The sequence below is a fragment of the Drosophila navojoa genome, chromosome 4, assembly GCF_054131105.1.
Source record: "Drosophila navojoa isolate 15081-1374.11 chromosome 4, UAZ_NAV_1.0, whole genome shotgun sequence".
Lineage (NCBI taxonomy): Eukaryota > Metazoa > Arthropoda > Insecta > Diptera > Drosophilidae > Drosophila > Drosophila navojoa.
The window spans coordinates 24482406-24503327 of NC_142892.1; the positions used below are offsets into that span (position 1 = coordinate 24482406).

Sequence of the window (20922 nt, forward strand, 5' to 3'; positions counted from 1 at the left end):
ATATATGTTCCAAATTTTCATTCGCTAGCTTCGATAGCGCCGAAATAGACTGCGTCCATTCGGTCAGACGGACGGACAGCAAGACGGATATTGCACAAAACCAATATATGTCACTTTTGTGAATGAGTATAAAAAAACACCCTAATTCAATATACAAATGAATCTTCTCCCCCTTCTATTTTACTTTAATCACAAATAATTTCTGTCCATCTTATATTATTAAATTAATTTAAAATTTATTTAAGAATTATGTCAAGTTCTGAGGAGTATTCCTAAACTCGTGTTCCTCGCTAACGCCCACAAAATAGGTCGGTAGAATTCCGAGTCCTTTAACAAATGTCAAGCCACGATAATCACATTCAATTCCGAATTTACGCAATATGTAGGCAGTATCTTCGCAAACATGTATATGTCCAGAAAGACCTGTAGAGTCCATGCGCGAGGCCATGTTCACTGGAGTGCCCCATATATCGTAGTGAACCTGGGAGGCGCCAACGACTCCAGCCATCACCTCACCACAGGATATGCCAATTTTCATATTTCCGGTGAACAGGCTACGATCAAGTATATTTGTGTAGACATTGCGCCACGTCCAAAGTGTTCGCAGCAGATCCAGTGCAAAAGTAGTTAAGACAAAAACCACTTCCTCATTAGGTACAGGCGGATTATCGGTCACTGATATTGAGGATGCCAGATAACGTTGAGCGCGTGACACTTCACAGCACAAAAATGGCAATTCAGCAAAAATAATATACAAAAGGAATACATATATTAGGCTCGGGCTTACCCTCCACTATAACGGATGCCTTATTTCCCGATCGTTCGTTGATGCGCCCCATGAAGCGTGGGTCCAAGCCACAAGCTGCCATATATGTACAGCCAACGATTTTAATCTTTTCCACTAAATAGTCCTCCCTATAAAGGTACAGCTACAAGGAAAAAAAAACATATATATATATATATATATTATTTGCTACGCCCCCAGTTTGTAAATATATGCTTATGCTCGTTTTGTGCAAAGCAATGCAGATGCTGTTAGCAATTTAGTCGCTAAATTTGACTTTTTAGCTCTCAATTGTAGGCAGTTTTTCCCTATTTGCCACGCTGTAGTTTTCGCTCATCGAGATAGAAGGAGGTTAGTAACTCAACTATCCAAATTTAAAGCTTCTAAACTTCATAATTTCTTCATCGATCTTTCTAAAATACACCAGCTTACGCACAATATTTGAGCGTTCAAGCGTAAACAGTATAGAAAATACAGTTTTACCCGATTTGCGTAGATTTAACACCCATAGCTGCTTGATTTAGTGAGAATGTGTACTATTTAAAAATTGAGTATACACGAGTATATGCTCCGAATTTCGAGTCAGTAGCCGAACGGAGTGACGGACAGCAAGCCCGAGAATGCACAAAACCAATATACTCATTTCGTGAATGAGTATAAAAGAAGCGAAGTCTACGTCTTGCAGGGTCACAGCCGGTTTATATCACTCACTATTTTATCAAATTGACTTATGATCTCATTCAAAATACGCAAGTTGCGCACGTCCATTTTGAAGTCCTGCAGGGAAGCGAACATCACCGCCACCATTTTGTAGTTTTCAGCATAGAGCTGGTGCTTCGCCAATGACGTCAAATATATGTTAACTGGAAAAACGAATTGATTGTGAGTAATAATGCGAGAGACAAACAATTGCAGCACATCCTACCGACATGAGCAGGTAAAATATTTTGCAGCAGAATAGTTATCGATTTATTAGTGATGACAGCGTCATTCTGTTTTTTGAGAAGCTCCAACTTCCAGCTACATATAAGTGCAATCATCTTTAGTATTTTGGGTGTCTCGAATCGCGATGTTAGCTTAACCACTTACTTATAATTGACCCTACTATTGAACTCAGCCTGCCGTTCCATGAAGTAGAGACATCCTAAGGTAGTCATAATCTTGAAGCCGTGCGCGTATTCTGAATCAAAGTAGGGATTGGTTGTACTGCTTCGATTAATTACGTATTCGAATTGAATAAACATGATTATCATATATGTAGTTCCTTCTAATACGCTTACGATGATCTTCACCATCCAGGGAATTCGTGTAAATATTATACTTAAGGCAATCATGAGAGACATCATGTTTGTAAGCTCCCAAGGATAAAAACACTTGTATTTATCCATTTCATAATGGTACAGTTTGCTGTCGATAAGTTGGAGGTGGAATTCATCGTAGTCACAGTCGTTCTAAACAGCAAAAAATTCAAAATTGCTATGATCATTATGAAAACTCATCGAATCTGTTGCACAAAGAGTTTCATCTTTTATCTTTTCTGCATGTTATGCGAAGCTTATTGCAATTATTATGTGCTTACCAGGACCTGAAAAATAATCCAGAAGTAGCACACAATCATGTTCATATAAATCCCCATTCGAATAATGAGGCTAGACTGTATGAACTCTGCTGTCTTAAATATAAAGCAGCTGCATTTTGTAAAGTTATGCGGAACATTTCCATATCGCCAATGGCAAGCCTTCTTAAACCATAATATGATCACCGGAGTAGTCAGCAGCATCATAACAATAATATTGTTGTTGACGCTGGTCTTGTCGGCTTTTTGGCTAATATTGACAAGATACACCAGAAATATCCCAGCAAACCAAGCTAACAGAACGCTATATCTTAGCATGTAGTCAGGTTGCTTCATATAGTTCAACTCTTTTCGGGAATCGCGAAAGTTTAAAAACAAAAATCCGATTTGTGGGCGTGTAGTCGCACGCTTTGTAGTGGAGTTACGACTTTTCTTACGAAATATTGTTGTAAACTTATTCTTCACGCTATGGGAAAGGACTTACTGAAGCTCAGTGGACAGTAGAGTTCAGAAGAAACTTACTGAAACGATCCGACAGGCAGCTTATCAAACTCAATCCGAAGCGCCTCTTTTTTTTGCATTTCTAGATCTTGGATAGTTTCAAGAGCCTGAGAGGAATTCTCCTTCCTTAAGACTACTTTGTAATCAAGTGCCGCAATAAGAAAAGTTTTAATGTTTTTACTTGCAAGATGAGGATGTTGGAGAGCCTTTTCTGTGCCTGGAAGAAGCTCATAGGGGTTGTCGATTAACATTTTGCTAGTCCTTTCGCTTATGTGAATGTGGCCTGGCCGTCCGGTAGATTCCAATATACCAGCAATTATAACATCTTCTCCTACAAAGAAAGACATATATCAGATAAGAAAAAATGCTGCAAATAAATATTATTCGTCAAGCCTACCCCAGACGTCGTACTGAAGCTTTGCAGCCCCCATGACACCGGCCATCAAAGAACCAGAATGCACACCGATTCGCATATCGATATCCAAATTTCGGATTGATCTATTCATAAAATTTGTTTACGCACTGAGTAAAAGGTAAACCTCATACTTACCGAACTTCCCGAATGTGCGCGATCATTCTTTGGGCCAGCTCTACGCAGCATTTGGCATGATCGGGATCGGGTCGCGTTAGACCCGCCACACAGTAGTAGCAGTCGCCCAGGAACTTAATGCGTTGTACTTTAAAGATACGCGCAGCCACGTCAAATCTACCATAGAGATCGTGGAGCAATGCCACCAGAGCATTGACAGTGAGTGTCGTAGTGAGATGCGTGTAGTTGACAACGTCGGCATACAGAATAGTCACATCCGGATGGAATTGAAGGGCCATAATGCCTTGGTTTAAGTTACTGCTTTGATATTCGCTGTGTATCTTGTTGGTTTTCGTGATGCGATAGCGTATTTCTTTCTCGAATGGCCGTGCTATGTCAGGAGGCAAAATGCCGTGAAGCAATTGTTTCTCCTTATTCTTTGCCTCTCGCAGCCAAATCTCCTCCATTACATACTGATGCCGATCAATAAACGACGAGCGTACCGTAATCTCGTTCAGCAAGCGATAGAATAACCCTACCAAGTGACAGCATGTAATGTGCAGAATCTCCACGATCATATATGGGGCTTGTTGAAAACTAATGAATTCACTTTCAAGAGTGTAAAAGTAAATAATAATAAGGTATGTAATAGACACAAATGACGCCAATATAAACGGAGCTCGAAGGGCGGGTATGGGAAAACACAAATATATAACATACAAAACGTATGCGTCGTAGAACGGTAGAACGGTCCATTCGTGTATATAATGGTGGTACAAAAAAATAGTCACATCTGCATATAGTGAATGCCAGTGAGTAAGTGGATTGGCGAGCAGGCCATCTACATGGATCGATACGTACCCGCCAGAACTATAAGTGCCGCAGCAACTGCCGAAGATACATAAATAATCCATTTGTTACGCGATACGATTGACTCAGAGAAGTTGATAGTCAATATGGAGACCGTGAGTATTGCAGATGTCATGTAAACTCCCACATCCACATGAATGAATTCAGGGTACTGGGTGCACACGGATCATTGATTAACTGTGATATAGATTGAATGAGCATTTTACCTCACATGCCACCATTAGCATGATACATTTGATCACGGTTACGGCCGAGTGTACGAAGAAGAATACTCCGAGATGATTGATGCATAGACGTCTGTCGTACAAAATATAGTCTTCTTCTATATTCAACTCCTTGCACTTTTTCTACGTTTTTTTGTAAATAGTTATAATAAGCTAGAAATGATCTAGTCGGTAGTATCCGAATAGTATAGTCCTGAATTCATTAAGGGCACTATCTGCACATGACCTATCGCACATTATATAGGAATTGATACAAGAATTAGCACCCACTCATAATTCATAAACTCTCAACAGACAAGTAGAAAGATCCAGATCTTTTCATCTTGATCAACCTTATATACAACATTTCGCATTTTTCCAATGATTTCAGGTAATTGAGCAGTTAGGTAATTGAACAAGTAGTTCAATTCAATATTGAGAGTTACCTTTAAATAGCTACGTTCCCAAAGAGCTTCTTTGCTATAATCCAATCTGCAGGGTCCCGTTGTATCTGAACTCATTTTTTCAAATTTTTGTATATTTTTTGTACTGATATTCAAGGAGTAGTTGATATTCTAGAATCATTTAACAAATCTACGTGACTTTTAATACTTTAGTGAAACATGTGAAACGCTCTCATGGAATAGTCATTATAAGAAAGGCTATTCCCTTTGCCCTATAAAACAGACAGCCCCTTAAAAATAGTTATAAATAACGTAAATCATTGCATATTCAAAGATTTGATATATATACTCGGGCTGTTCACCCAAGATCAAAAAGCTATGGTGAATATCTGTACGCCCACAGGGGGGCCGGGGGAAACCGAAAAAGTTTATATCTTCTACAGTTTAAGAGATAGAAGATTGAAATTTAGATCGTTATTAGTTCCCTCCTCTATCGATGGCCCAAAACTAATTGTTACGCCTTTTTAGGAGTGTGGCATATTGCAATATACCCCGTCATTTTCACATATTTAGAGCGTACGCACCCAAATTTTGCAGTTAGCTTACCGTTAGCTCGTTCTAAGAACTGAAATGAGGTGTCTACGCCCAGTAGGGGCGTGGAAAATCCCTATATCTTCAGGTCCAATTTGCCACGTTAATCTTTATAGAATCTAGCTAATTTTAAAGCTCGCGGATGTACATTCCAAATTTTAGCTTTCTAGCTCTTCAACTAATATGATTTCTGGTATATCGGAAAATGCATATTCCGATGCGCCACGCCCCTAGTGGGCGGAACGGGAAAATTTTAGCACTTTATAAATCGGAGATATACACGAGTATGGGCGCCGAAAAAATTGTGATTATACGGAGAGACGGACATTGCACGAAATCAAAATACTAATTCACTTTCGTGAATGATTATAATTTACTGTGTTTTTACATCCTGAACCCATTGAAAATGGGAAATCAGGGTGTTGGAGTGGTGGTGTCTTCAATAAATACAAAAAATCAGGTTGTAATTTCATAGTCTTTATTTGTATTATGGCAGCTGTGTCGCTCGTATACAAAGTGTAATTTATATATGTATGTATATGCCAGGAGAGGCAGGTGACGAATGTCTCGTCGGCTGTGAGAAGCAGTACCCCGCGAACCAGTAAGAGAACTGGGGCTATGTTATTAACAGAGTGCTGTTAATAGCATAACATTGTATGGCGAGGGAGGAGCAATTCATGTTAATGGGATCTGGCATTAACACAGGGTATAATGGTTTTGTGAGAATTATGTGACAGGCAGAAGGAATCATCGCAGACGCCATAAACTATATATAGCTGAGTCGATATAGCCCTGTCCATCTGCCCGTGCGTCCGTCAGTCCGGATGAACGCCTATATCTCAGTAGTTATAAGAGCGAGAGAGCTGAAATTTAGCATGCCTACTCGTGGGTACCATACGCAAAGCAAGTTAATCACAATTTTCCGATAAATCCGGTAACTTTTTTATCGAGAATAATCGAAAAATTGATTTTGTGTCTTCAGATTTACTGTGTATATACATATGACGAATACAAACACTTTGTAATTTACAGATTTTGGATACCACGACCCCTTCGCCCACAATTTGTAAAATACGAATTTCAAATACTAGAGACTTGTGCTGTGGAATGTACATACATTTGAACATACATTATGATTCCGTCCTGAAAGTTTCATTATGATTGTACGTCTAGAAATTAACTTATTCAACAAATAAATTCTCATAATATGGCCAACACAGCAGCGCAGCCTAAGCGCAGTCGCTGCTTACAGCGCAGTTAGCAAAGCGTGTTTGTAAAGGTGCGTGCGGATTCATGTGTATCTATGTATGTGCATAAAAGAAATGCAGAATGGTTATAATATGAGATTGAGGGTTCAGGGTATCTCCTAGTCGAGCAGTTTCGACTAGAGCCTTCTTGTTTATTTCAAATGAAAACTATAATAATTGATGAATAATTAAACATTTCTTTATTTAATATGAACTATAACAGCCAAGTGCTGGTACGCTCAACTTGTCCGTTCGTTTGCTTACTGAATACTAACATAAGTTTATCGACTTAACCGATAATTGATCTCGATGCGGCACTTCATTCGCCGATAATAATGAAAGCTACAAATTATGCTAAAAAATGACAAATATGCTAAAAAATGATAAATGTGCAAAAAAATGACAAATGGTTTCTCAACATCCCGGCCCCCCCCTGAAACTCCGTTTCAGAATGTGGTAGAGCTGCTATCTTCGTGATGGGTCGTATAATCTCTCCAGACACGACCTTGAGTTTAACTGCCCGTACTAATCCATCCTCTCCTGGGTACACTTCGATTACGCGTCCTAAGTTCCATGTTGCTGGAGGCGTATGCGAATCCTTGATGAGTACAATGTCTCCAAGGGATATGTTAGACATCTTGGTAGACCATTTTGGTCGTTGCTGCAATGCTGTTAAGTATTCCTGCTGCCAACGTTTCCAAAATCCTTGAAGCATTGCCTGAGTATGTTGCCAATATCCCAAGCGGTTGGTTGGTACCTCTGCGTAGCTCCCATCTGGAACTGCAGTGTACGTCCGTCCGATCAAAAAATGTGCTGGTGACAAGAATCCAATTTCTGTGTCCGAAGTTGCGCATAATGGACGGGAGTTCACGACTGCTTTTATTTGTGTAAGCAGAGTGCGCATCTGTTCAAATGTAATCACTGTATTTCCGATCACTCGTCGCAAGTGTAGCTTCACGGAACGTACAGCAGACTCCCTTTTCCACCCCAATGTGGAGTATTTGGTGGGATGAAATACCACTTGATGCTTTGCTCCGCCAATTTCCTCGCTACCACTTCATTATGCTCGCGTTAAGTATGTAGTTGTGACATCTCATTTAATGTGCGCTTAGCACCGACGAAGTTACGTCCATTGTCGCTGTACATTTCGGCAGGCTTCCCACGGCGGGCCATAAAACGTCTGAGGGCTGCCAGAAAGGTGTCTGTGCTTAGGTCAGTTGCCAATTCTAGATGAAGTGCTGATGTCACCATGCATACAAAGAGACAAATGTAGCCCTTCTCTTTACGTGGGTTGCGTCCCTTGTGTACCTTTAGCAAGATAGGTCCAGCATAATCGACTCCAGTGTGTTCGAATGTAAAGGCCTGCCGCACGCGAGTGGCAGGTAAGTTAGCCATAAGCTGTCGTGTAGTATGATGACGCTGCTTGAAACAGTTTAGACATCCATGCGTGATTCGTCGGATGAGGTTTCTGGATCCAAGTATCCAGTACTTCTGACGAATTATAGCAAACATCGCCGAAACTCCAGGATGAAGGTTGAACTGATGCTCATGCTTCAGTAACAGCTCAACTAGTCGATGATGGTTAGGTAGTACAATTGGGTGTTTGGCATCTCTAGATAGGTAAGAGTTTTCTAAGCGTCCTCCAACTCGAATAAGGCCATCCTGGTCAACAAATGGAGCTAGCTTGCTCAACTTGGAACGGTGCTGCAGCGGTTGCTTCTTCAACAAGCGCTGCCGATCAATATCAAATGCGTTTTGTGCTTGCCCTAGACAAAACTGCGTGCTGCGTCAATTTCATGGAATGTCAAGGCTGCTGAATGAAGTGAGTTTCTTGATCGGACGCGATGTACAAAGCGCCGGACGTATGCGATGATTCGAATCAGTCGCAGCCATGATGATACTCTAGTAAGTAAAGCATCAAAGGGGGACGATGCCATGTCCTCCGCTACCGTCAGAATATTGGCCTTGAATTCCGCTTCTGCTGCTGGCGGCACGATGGAACAGCAGAATTTTGATCGTCGAAGCATCTCCAAACACTCCTGGGAATCATGTAGCCAGGACGGTCCCTTCCACCATAAGTCAAATTTAAGAAGGTCACCGGCGAGCATTCCTCGGGATGCACAATCTGCAGGATTTTCCTTGGTACTCACATGTCTCCAAGCGTCCCGTGAAATTGTCTCGAGTATTTCTGCCGTACGATTGGCTACGAACATCTTCAATTTACAGGGTTGATTTGACAGCCAGGATAATACGATTGTAGAATCGCACCATGCATATACCTTCACTTCCTTCTTGCCCAAACTAGCTTGAATTGCCTTATCAAGTCTAGTCAGGAGTAGAGCTCCACACAGTTCGAGGCGTGGCAGCGTTGCTAGTTTTAAAGGTGCGACGCGAGTCTTAGCAGCAACAAGATATACTCCTATAGAGCCGTCACTATACTCAACTCTGCTGTAGACGACCGCAGAGTAAGCCTTAAGCGAAGCGTCTGAGAATGCATGTAACTCGATGTGATCCATGTGACTGTCTATGAAGCGAGGTATCTTTAGTTGTTGTAGCGACGAAATGTCCTTGCGATACATCTGCCAAGAGTGCGCCTGTTTCATCGGAAGTTCAGAGTCCCAATCCAAATCAAGCAACCAAAGTTCTTGCAGTAGAATCTTGAATTGGACTACCACTGGTGCCAAAATGCCCAGAGGATCAAAAATGTGTGCTACATCGGATAGCACTTGTCGCTTTGTACAGCTTGCAGTTTCCAATAATACAATGTTGTATGCAAGGTTGTCTTCTCCAGGATCCCAATGTAGTCCTAATACCTTTGATGTTGCTGTTGGCATGTTGACTCTATCACCTTGCGCGGTGCATAGTCGTGTGCTATTCGAGATCCATTTTCCCAATTCCAATTGCGCACGTGACATGAGTGCAACCAGCTCAGTTTGAATGTCAATAAGTTCTTCCTCTGTCATGGCTCCTGTTAATACATCGTCCACATAGAAATCCTCAAGTAATATCTTAGCTGCTCTAGGAAACTCATGCTCGTGGTCCTTGGCAAGTTGTTCTAACACCCGGACTGCGAGGAATGGCGCAGACGCAGTCCCGTATGTAACTGTGCAGAGTTTGAAGTGTTTCAATGGTGCTGATGGATGTTCTCTCCATAATATTCGTTGAAAGTCCTGATGTTTAGGTGCAACCAAAATTTGTCTAAACATCTTCACAATATCAGCCGAAAATACAAACTTGTGCATTCGAAACCTCATGCATACGTTAAACAGATTGCGTTGTATCCATGGACCAATATGAAGCGCATCATTTAGAGACCGACCATCTTGGTCTTGAAATGAGCCATCAAATACCACACGCAGCTTTGCGCAAACCTTCTTCGAAGTGGCGTCTTCTTCTGCATCTACCTCCTTCATGTGATCCAGTTGTATGTACTCCCTCATGAATTGCACATACTTCGATCGTAAAGCTGCATCCCTCATTAAACGACGCTCAACTGCCAAGAAGCGAGACTTGGCTCCATGATAGGTGTCTGCAAACTCTGGGTTTCCTTGCTTGAATGGTAGCTCGACGATGTATCTCCCTTCGGCATTACGGGAGTGTGTTTGGACGAAATGAGTCTCCACTAACTCATCTTCTTTATTGGCAGACGTGCAGGATGGAAGTTCTTCCAGTTCCCAAAACCGTTGCAACAATGTGTTGATGTCCATGGTAGCTAGGAGTGACGTAGTTGTAGTTGTACACGCTCCTGCCACTGATGTGATGATCCATCCAAATATTGAATCAATAGCAATTGTGTTCCCCTGGAGATTACACAACTTATCTCCAGTAAGAACCGTCCAAATGTGATCGTTGCCAAGCAAAATGTCGATTGAAGCGTTGGTATTAAATGCGGCGTCTGCCAGGGTGTGGCCGCTAAACATAGAGAGGTCTGCTGCATTTATAGTTTCTCTCATCAGTGTCGAAGTAATCTTTCCAAGCACGTGTGCCTTGACCACAAGAGATGCATCTGACACTCCCGACTTGATGTGTAGTGAACAGAGCCCTCTTGTTGTTTCTGCCTTGATTGATGATATTCCAGATATAGAGATGCGAGAGTGTGAACGGGCCAGACCCAATGTCTGGATACACCGTTCCGAAACGTAGGACAACTCCGAGCCGCAGTCCAATAATATGCGGCAAACAACGTCTTGTCCCCTAGAATTGCGCACATACACCTGTGCCGTTGGGAGTGTACTTCTCATATTTGCACCCTTGCCACCTTTTGAAGTATTAACGGCGTTCGTCAGTGCTACTACTGTGCTAGTACCTGATGCCTCATTTGAATCATCCTGTTGATGTTGCTGTGGGTCACCTTTGTCCTTAGTGTTACGTTGGTCGAAGTGCAAGAGTGAGTGATGTCTGCGCTTGCAATGCTTACAAGATGACTTCGATGTGCAAGCGCTCACTCCATGGCCAAGTCTCAAACAATTAAAGCACATGTGTTTGGACTTTGCAAAGGCATATCGCTGCTAAATAGATAAATCCAAAAATTGTGTACATGCCATCAATGCGTGTTCCTTGTTGCACTTTGCACAGCGCTCTGAAGTGGCGAGTAGCGCATGTGCGTTCCTGGTACCTCTGTCCTGTCTAGGCTTGCTGCTTGTCGTAGTTGCAGATTGACTGAGCTCCAGTCGATCACAACGTGCATCCAGGAACTTGAGCAACTGCGTTATCGTAGGATTTGCTATATCTTGACTCTTTTCATACCATTCACGACGTGTGGTGTCATCAACCTTTGCCATGAGCAAGTAAATCAGCCAACAATCCCGATCTGTTTGTCCAGAGGCGTCTAATGCACGAATTACGGTACCAGCTTCGTTTGTTAGCGATCGAAGCGATGCTGGGTTTTGATCCGCAACCTTGGGCAGTCCGGCGGAATAAGTTTCGCAGCTTCTCCTTTTAAACAAGATTTTAAGTGATGATACTTCTGGATATTCGTCAACGTTGTCTTGCTGTGAACGGCACTGTCGAATAGACCCTTAAATGCGTGCCATTCCTTATAATCTCCATCAAATGGTGTGATATGAATCCGTGGCAGTTCCCAATCCTTCACAGATGGTCCTGCGCCTTGCTGTGAGCCTGACGGTGACTCGTTATCCACCTGCTGTGGTAGAAGTCGTTGCATTAAGGCCTCCATAGTCTCCATTTGCATCTGCTGCATTTGTTGCATTTGCATCTGAGACTGTTGCTGTAATTGTTATATTTGTGTATGAGACTGTTGCTGTATTTGTTGTATTTGTATATGAGACTGTTGCTGTATTTGTTGTAAAATGCCTTGGATGGGCGAATTATCTACTTCCCCAAGCACATTAGATGTGGTATTGGCTTCTTCCAGTTTGTGGGGTTTTTACTCAGCGTGCAGTGTCTTAAGAAGAGCACAAGCTCGTTCAAAGCGCTCCTCATATACATTGTTGTCACTTGCTGGATCCACATATCCCTGCACATCTTCATATTTATAAAGTTCGTCACCAAGGTTGACAAACTGCTTCCAAACTTGAATTAGCGTGTCCAATTTTGTATCAATATCGTAGAAGGTGCAGCCTTCAGGTGGATGCTCCGCATATCCAGAAATACGGGTAATTGTTGCCTTCAATCTACCTCTGGCCCCCAGTAAAGTACGTAGATTTTCCATTGTAGCGTGCTGCGTTGCCAACAGTCAATCCAAGTTGTCCAAAATAGCCAGGTATTAAATTAATGTGATGAAATTGCTGCGTCTCTAGCAGCCGAACAAACCATTAAGACAAATCACCGCAATTTTCCAATAGTGCTTACTGCGTATTACGTATGATGCCGAATATCGATACGTAATTCCAAGAATTTGCAATTGCTGCGTCTCCAGCAGCAAAAACACGACAAGACAAAACACGTCACTTTTCCAATAGTGCGCGCTGTTTCCAACAACTCCAAGTGAGCATTCAGTAGCAATGCCCAACGGATCGGGCTCGAAGGACCAAACTTATGATGAATAATTAAACATTTCATTATTTAATATGAACTATAACAGCCAAGTGCTGGTACGTTCAACTTGTCCGTTCGTTTGCTTACTCAATACCACTGGCCAGAGAACAGTGTCAATACTAACATAAGTTTATCGACTTAACCGATAATTGATCTCGATGCGGCTCTTCATTCGCCGATAATAATGAAAGCTACAAATTATGCTAAAAAATGACAAATATGCTAAAAAATGATAAATGTGCAAAAAAATGGCAAATGGTTTCTCAACATCCCGAAATTCACAAAAAAATGTTTTTCATCTAATTGGAGTGCTGACAATTTAATTATAAAAAAATTTTCTTAATATATCATCGTCAATTTTTGAACTTTATTCCACCATAGTGCACTACTACAAAGTCTTCAATGACATGTCCGTATCGAACTCACCCTATCGTCTCATATAGAGGCTAACAGTTCCGACCGTTGGGTGGCTACTTGCGCTGACCGACGTTCTGACATATTTTTACGGCCATTTACATCAATAATCCACGGTCGACTTAGGAGGAAAAGTTATTCCACCTTAATGGCAAAGCAACAGGGTTCTTTCACGAACGACGGCTATGCATTGTCGTATCGGTTCGAGAATAATCTGATGTTAATAAACATTCTGCTTAAAATTCTTTTTAACTTTTCCTTTTCAACCTTTCCTTTTACAGGGGAATCAGGCTCGGCTCTTAGAGAGTTGCATAACATCATTAGCTCCCATTACCTGTGCTGTTCAACAAATCTACACGTTTCCTCTTTGTCAACAAGCCAAACACGCCGTCTGCATATGTATATAATATAGAACTAATATTAATCGCAATCAGATATCGCGTAGTATACATTTCAACAAAACCATTATACTCTGATTTCCCATTTTCATTGGGTTCCGTATGTACATCATATTGTTTCGATAACTCACCCGATATATTTTTTATCGAGAATAATCGAAAAATTGTTTTGGATTCTTCAGATTCATTGTGTATATATATTCAATGGATACAACAATTTTGTGATTTACAGATTTTGAATACCATGCCCTCTTCGCCTCTAATTTGTAAGAAACGTATTTCAGGTACTAGAGTCTTGTGCTGTGGAATGTACACACATTTAAGCATTACGATTACGTTCTGAAAGTTTGTCTACAAAAGAAATTATTTAACAAATAAACTCTCATAATATTACCCACACTGAGCGCAGCCCAAGCACGGTCGCTGCTAACTGCGCAGTTAGCAGAGCGAGGGCTTATGTGGGCGTTTCGATGAATATGTATGTATGTGTTTCGTAGTCGAGCAGTCTTGACTAGTGCTTTTACATATTTTTATCTTGGGTGGCCAGCGTTAGTCTAAATTTTAGCTTTCTAGCTCTTTTATTAATACGATTTCTCGCTTTCCGAAAAATACGATTTCTGATTTGCCATGCCCCTAGTGGTTGGTTCGGGTGTAATAATAAAAATCGACTGTTCGGTTCTGCTGTGGTTTAATGAATGCTTTATTGAATTATAAGAGGTTTCGTCTTAGCCTAAATACATAAAGTTTACATAAAGAATTCTGTCGCTAAAAGCAGCGGCAGAATGTGAGTATGTAGCATGTGGTATGTGTGTGTATATATGTTTGTATGTATATGCAGAAGGCATATACATTTTAGCGTTTAAGCTGCGGCGTAACAATGCTTACGTTGCAGATCCCACGCTGCAGGCCGGTCTATACATAAGTGACCGATCATATTACGGCACTTATGTATAGCTGTTAAAATATACATAAAGCAACAAAGTGTTGCTATGTTGTGGGCCTGATAATGTTCGGGCATTTGTAATATCATATATTGTGCACACTACTATACTGTAAACATATGCTTATATGTATATCATACAACATACTACACGGGGTATACGAATATTAAAACTTTTATTTTCTGCAATCGAAGTCATTTATTGAATGTAGAATTCATTCATGAAATGAAACAATAAAAAAACTGCGATTTTAAGACTTTTTATACCCTGAACCCATTGAAAATGGGAAATCAGGGTATAATGGTTTTGTTGAAATGTATGTAACAGGCAGAAGGAGGCGTGGCAGACCCCACAAAGTATATATATTCTTGATCAGGGTGACGAGCTGAGTCGATTTGGCCCTGTCCGTCTGTCTGTCTGTCCGTCCGTCCGTCCGTACGTCCGTCCGTCTGTCCGTATGTATGAACGCGTCGATCTCAGAAGATATAAGAGCTGGAGACCTCAACTTTTTTTTACAATGTCCGTATATATCGCGCGCATATCGAGTTTATCACAAAAAAACGATAACTCATTCCAATATTTTTTTTATCAATAAAAAACCTTATCGAAAGTCAGTAAAAAAATTATATCTCCTACATCATTATAGCTAGAGTGTCAAAATTTTAAATATATATTAAGACGTATTTTATACAATTTCGGTTTTTGTTCAAATTTACCCCCCGCCCCTATATCCACCCCCTCACCCTCATCTTTGTAGAAGTCGTATATCAAATACTAGAGACTTGAGCTTTGGTATACACATACATTTATACATCATGATTACGTCCTAAAAGTTTCATTACGATCGTACGTCTAGAAATTAAATTATTCCACAAATAAGTTCTCAAAATACTGCCAAGACTGCAGCGCAACCCAAGCGCAATCGCCTGTATATGCGTGTGTGTGCGTGTGTTTGTTTGTGTATGTGTGTGTGTGTGTGTGCGTGTGTATGTTCAAATTATTATTGAAATATCAGTTGCTCGAAGGGTTCAGGGGATCTCGTAGTCGAGCAGTCTCGACTAGAGCTTTCTTACTTGTTTAAAATTAAAATTAAGTAACTGAAGGTTTCAAAACTGAATGCCAAATCACAACTAATAAAGCTAAACGTAAAGAATTAATCTTCTCCCCCTTCTGTTGTGCTTCTATCATAAATATTTCCCGTCTTACGTAAATCAATGACGTCATATGTATGCGAAATATTCCTAAACTCGTGTTCCTCGCTAACGCCCACAAAATAGGTCGGTAGAATTCCGAGTCCTTTAACAAATGTCAAGCCACGATAATCACATTCAATCCCGAATTTGCGCAATATGTAGGCAGTATCTTCGCAAACATGTATACAGCCATCACCTCACCACAGGATATGCCAATTTTCATATTTCCGGTGAACAGGCTACGATCAAGTATATTTGTGTAGACATTGCGCCACGTCCAAAGTGTTCGCAGCAGATCCAGTGCAAAAGTAGTTAAGACAAAAACCACTTCCTCATTAGGTACAGGCGGATTATCGGTCACTGATATTGAGGATGCCAGATAACGTTGAGCGCGTGACACTTCACAGCACAAAAATGGCAATTCAGCAAAAATAATATACAAAAGGAATACATATATTAGGCTCGGGCTTACCCTCCACTATAACGGATGCCTTATTTCCCGATCGTTCGTTGATGCGCCCCATGAAGCGTGGGTCCAAGCCACAAGCTGCCATATATGTACAGCCAACGATTTTAATCTTTTCCACTAAATAGTCCTCCCTATAAAGGCACAGCTACAAAGAAAAAAAAAAAAACATATATTTATAGGAAAAAACCAGAACTTTGCAGTCGGTCGTTGTGAACAGAACAATACTCATTCAAACCTTATTTGCTACGCCCCCAGTTTGTAAATATATGCTTATGCTCGTTTTGTGCAATGCTATGCAGATGCTGTTAGCAATTTAGTCGCTAAATTTGACTTTTTAGCTCTCAATTGTAGGCAGCTTTTCCCTATTTGCCACGCTGTAGTTTTCGCTCATCGAGATAGAAGGAGGTTAGTAACTCAACTATCCAAATTTAAAGCTTCTAAACTTCATAATTTCTTCATCGATCTTTCTAAAATACACCAGTTTACGCACAATATTTGAGCGTTCAAGCGTAAACACTATAGAAAATACAGTTTTACCCGATTTGCGTAGATTTAACACCCATAGCTGTTTGATTTAGTGAGAATGTGTACTATTTAAAAATTTAGTATACACGAGTATATGCTCCAAATTTCGAGTCAGTAGCCGAACGGAGTGACGGACAGCAAGCCCGAGAATGCACAAAACCAATATACTCATTTCGTGAGTGAGTATAAAAGAAGCGAAGTCTAAGTCTTGCAGGGTCACAGCCGGTTTATATCACTCACTATTTTATCAAATTGACTTATGATCTCATTCAAAATACGCAAGTTGCGCACGTCCATTTTGAAGTCCTGCAGGGAAGCGAACATCACCGCCACCATTTTGTAGTTTTCAGCATAGAGCTGGTGCTTCGCCAATGACGTCAGATATATGTTAACTGGAAAAACGAATTGATTGTGAGTAATAATGCGAGAGACAAACAATTGCAACACATCCTACCGACATGAGCAGGTAAAATATTTTGCAGCAGAATAGTTATCGATTTATTAGTGATGACAGCGTCATTCTGTTTTTTGAGAAGCTCCAACTTCCAGCTACATATAAGTGCAATCATCTTTAGTATTTTGGGTGTCTCGAATCGCGATGTTAGCTTAACCACTTACTTATAATTGACCCTACTATTGAACTCAGCCTGCCGTTCCATGAAGTAGAGACATCCTAAGGTAGTCATAATCTTGAAGCCGTGCGCGTATTCTGAATCAAAGTAGGGATTGGTTGTACTGCTTCGATTAATTACGTATTCGAATTGAATAAACATGATTATCATATATGTAGTTCCTTCTAATACGCTTACGATGATCTTCACCATCCAGGGAATTCGTGTAAATATTATACTTAAGGCAATCATGAGAGAAGTAGCAGAAGTAGCACACAATCATGTTCATATAAATCCCCATTCGAATAATGAGGCTAGACTGTATGAACTCTGCTGTCTTAAATATAAAGCAGCTGCATTTTGTAAAGTTATGCGGAACATTTCCATATCGCCAATGGCAAGCCTTCTTACACCATAATATGATCACCGGAGTAGTCAGCAGCATCATAACAATAATATTGTTGTTGACGCTGGTCTTGTCGGCTTTTTGGCTAATATTGACAAGATACACCAGAAATATCCCAGCAAACCAAGCTAACAGAACGCTATATCTTAGCATGTAGTCAGGTTGCTTCATATAGTTCAACTCTTTTCGGGAATCGCGAAAGTTTAAAAACAAAAATCCGATTTGTGGGCGTGTAGTCGCACGCTTTGTAGTGGAATTACGACTTTTCTTACGAAATATTGTTGTAAACTTATTCTTCACGCTATGGGAAAGGACTTACTGAAGCTCAGTGGACAGTAGAGTTCAGAATAAACTTACTGAAACGATCCGACAGGCAGCTTATCAAACTCAATCCGAAGCGCCTCTTTTTTTTGCATTTCTAGATCTTGGATAGTTTCAAGAGCCTGAGAGGAATTCTCCTTCCTTAAGACTACTTTGTAATCAAGTGCCGCAATAAGAAAAGTTTTAATGTTTTTACTTGCAAGATGAGGATGTTGGAGAGCCTTTTCTGTGCCTGGAAGAAGCTCATAGGGGTTGTCGATTAACATTTTGCTAGTCCTTTCGCTTATGTGAATGTGGCCTGGCCGTCCGGTAGATTCCAATATACCAGCAATTATAACATCTTCTCCTACAAAGAAAGACATATATCAGATAAGAAAAAATGCTGCAAATAAATATTATTCGTCAAGCCTACCCCAGACGTCGTACTGAAGCTTTGCAGCCCCCATGACACCGGCCATCAAAGAACCAGAATGCACACCGATTCGCATATCGATATCCAAATTTCGGATTGATCTATTCATAAAATTTGTTTACGCACTGAGTAAAAGGTAAACCTCATACTTACCGAACTTCCCGAATGTGCGCGATCATTCTTTGGGCCAGCTCTACGCAGCATTTGGCATGATCGGGATCGGGTCACGTTAGACACGCCTTTAAAGATACGCGCAGCCACGTCAAATCTACCATAGAGATCGTGGAGCAATGCCACCAGAGCATTGACAGTGAGTGTCGTAGTGAGATGCGTGTAGTTGACAACGTCGGCATACAGAATAGTCACATCCGGATGGAATTGAAGGGCCATAATGCCTTGGTTTAAGTTACTGCTTTGATATTCGCTGTGTATCTTGTTGGTTTTCGCGATACGATAGCGTATTTCTTTCTCGAATGGCCGTGCTATGTCAGGAGGCAAAATGCCGTGAAGCAATTGTTTCTCCTTATTCTTTGCCTCTCGCAGCCAAATCTCCTCCATTACATACTGATGCCGATCAATAAACGACGAGCGTACCGTAATCTCGTTCAGCAAGCGATAGAATAACCCTACCAAGTGACAGCATGTAATGTGCAGAATCTCCACGATCATATATGGGGCTTGTTGAAAACTAATGAATTCACTTTCAAGAGTGTAAAAGTAAATAATAATAAGGTATGTAATAGACACAAATGACGCCAATATAAACGGAGCTCGAAGGGCGGGTATGGGAAAACACAAATGTATAACATACAAAACGTATGCGTCGTAGAACGGTAGAACGGTCCATTCGTGTATATAATGGTGGTACAAAAAAATAGTCACATCTGCATATAGTGAATGCCAGTGAGTAAGTGGATCGGCGAGCAGGCCATCTACATGGATCGATACGTACCCGCCAGAACTATGAGTGCCGCAGCAACTGCCGAAGATACGTAAATAATCCATTTGTTACGCGATACGATTGACTCAGAAAAGTTGATAGTCAATATGGAGACCGTGAGTATTGCAGATGTCATGTAAACTCCCACATCCACTGGGTGCACACGGATCATTGATTAACTGTGATATAGATTGAATGAGCATTTTACCTCACATGCCACCATTAGCATGATACATTTGATCACGGTTACGGCCGAGTGTACGAAGAAGAATACTCCGAGATGATTGATGCATAGACGTCTGTCGTACAAAATATAGTCTTCTTCTATATTCAACTCCTTGCACTTTTTCTACGTTTTTTTGTAAATAGTTATAATAAGCTAGAAATGATCTAGTCGGTAGTATCCGAATAGTCAAGTTCTGAATTCATTAAGGGCACTATCTGCACATGACCTATCGCACATTATATAGGAATTGATACAAGAATTAGCACCCACTCATAATTCATAAACATAAATTCATAAACGGACAAGTGGAAAGATCCAGATCTTTTCATCTTGATCAACCTTATATACAACATTTCGCATTTTTCCAATGATTTCAGGTAATTGAGCAAGTAGGTAATTGAAAAAGTAGTTCAATTGAATGTAGTATTAAATATTGAGACTTACCTTTAAATAGCTACGTTCCCAAAGAGCTTCTTTGCTATAATCCAATCTGCAGGGTCCCGCTGTTTCTGAACTCATTTTTCAATTATTTTCATTCATATAATATTCAAGGAGTAGTTGATATACTAAAATGATATACAAATTTAAGATGACTTTTGCTACTGTTCTAAGACAGTTTTTTGTTGTCTGCAATATCGATAAACACTCCGTAAGAATGATCCAGTCGGGGCTGCCCAAGTAGAGCAAATATGATAATCCCATATTTTTATACCCTGAACCCATTGAAAATGGGAAATCAGGGTATAATGTTTTTGTGAAAAAGTATGTAACAGGCAGAAGGAATCATCGCAGAGTAAAGTATATATATTCATGATCAGCACGACGAGCTGAGTCGATATATCCCTGTCCGTCCGTCCGTTCGTCCGTCTGTCCGTATGAACGCCGAGATCTCAGAAGATATAAGAGCTAGAGAGCTGAAATTTTTTGTGCATACTCATGTATACCATACGCAGAACGAGTTTGCTCCATTTTTTCGATAACTCATCCGATAACTTTTTTATCGAGAATAATCGAAAAATTGATTTTGTTCTTTGAGCCTCATCGGAGTACTATTAGACGCGGAGACTTCAGATTTACTGTGTATATACATATGATGAATACAAACATTTTGTAATTTTGTAAACAGATTTTGGATACCACGCCTCCTTCGCCCCCAATTTGTAAAAAACGTATTTCAAGTACTAGAGTCTTGTGCTTTGGAATGTACACACATTTTGACCATATAATTAAGCAGTCTCCACTAGAGTCTTCTTACTTGTTTGTTCTCATGTACGAAAGTGAAATGTGTATATTGGTTTTGTGCAATGTCCGTCTTGTCCGTCCCCGTGTCCGTGTCTAAACTCTTTCCAAAAACTCCCCTACTG

At 40.6% G+C, this 20922-nt stretch overlaps 1 protein-coding gene, 1 long non-coding RNA gene and 1 pseudogene across 2 annotated transcripts; all 3 read right to left on the bottom strand.

The window, feature by feature from the left end:
* Positions 1-247: 247 nt before the first annotated feature.
* On the bottom strand, positions 248-17523 carry LOC115565532 (adenylyl cyclase X E-like). Its single transcript, XM_089259266.1, has 15 exons — positions 17261-17523; positions 17097-17191; positions 16883-17034; positions 4910-5038; positions 4467-4607; positions 4252-4411; positions 3412-4183; positions 3259-3359; positions 2883-3192; positions 2364-2826; positions 1874-2235; positions 1710-1804; positions 1496-1647; positions 788-929; positions 248-714 (listed from the first exon to the last, which is right to left on the bottom strand). The coding sequence occupies exons 1-15, from the start codon at positions 17503-17505 to the stop codon at positions 248-250; spliced, it is 3786 nt and encodes a 1261-aa protein (XP_089115392.1). The 5' UTR covers positions 17506-17523.
* On the bottom strand, positions 6887-11611 carry LOC149091540 (uncharacterized). Its single transcript, XR_016196658.1, has 2 exons — positions 8985-11611; positions 6887-7374 (listed from the first exon to the last, which is right to left on the bottom strand). It is a non-coding gene; the product is annotated as an uncharacterized LOC149091540 (long non-coding RNA).
* Positions 17524-18388: 865 nt separating the features above from the next.
* On the bottom strand, positions 18389-19061 carry LOC149091541 (adenylyl cyclase X E pseudogene; annotated as a pseudogene).
* Positions 19062-20922: the final 1861 nt, after the last annotated feature.

Coding starts and splice junctions, on each gene's coding strand:
- LOC115565532 (XM_089259266.1), bottom strand. CDS start 17,505: ATGATTGCCTTAAGTATAATATTTACACGAATTCCCTGGATGGTGAAG. Junction 4,412..4,466: donor TGCTAATGGTGGCATGTGAG/GTAAAATGCTCA, acceptor GTGTGCACCCAG/TACCCTGAATTCATTCATGT. Junction 4,184..4,251: donor GGCACTTATAGTTCTGGCGG/GTACGTATCGAT, acceptor CACTATATGCAG/ATGTGACTATTTTTTTGTAC.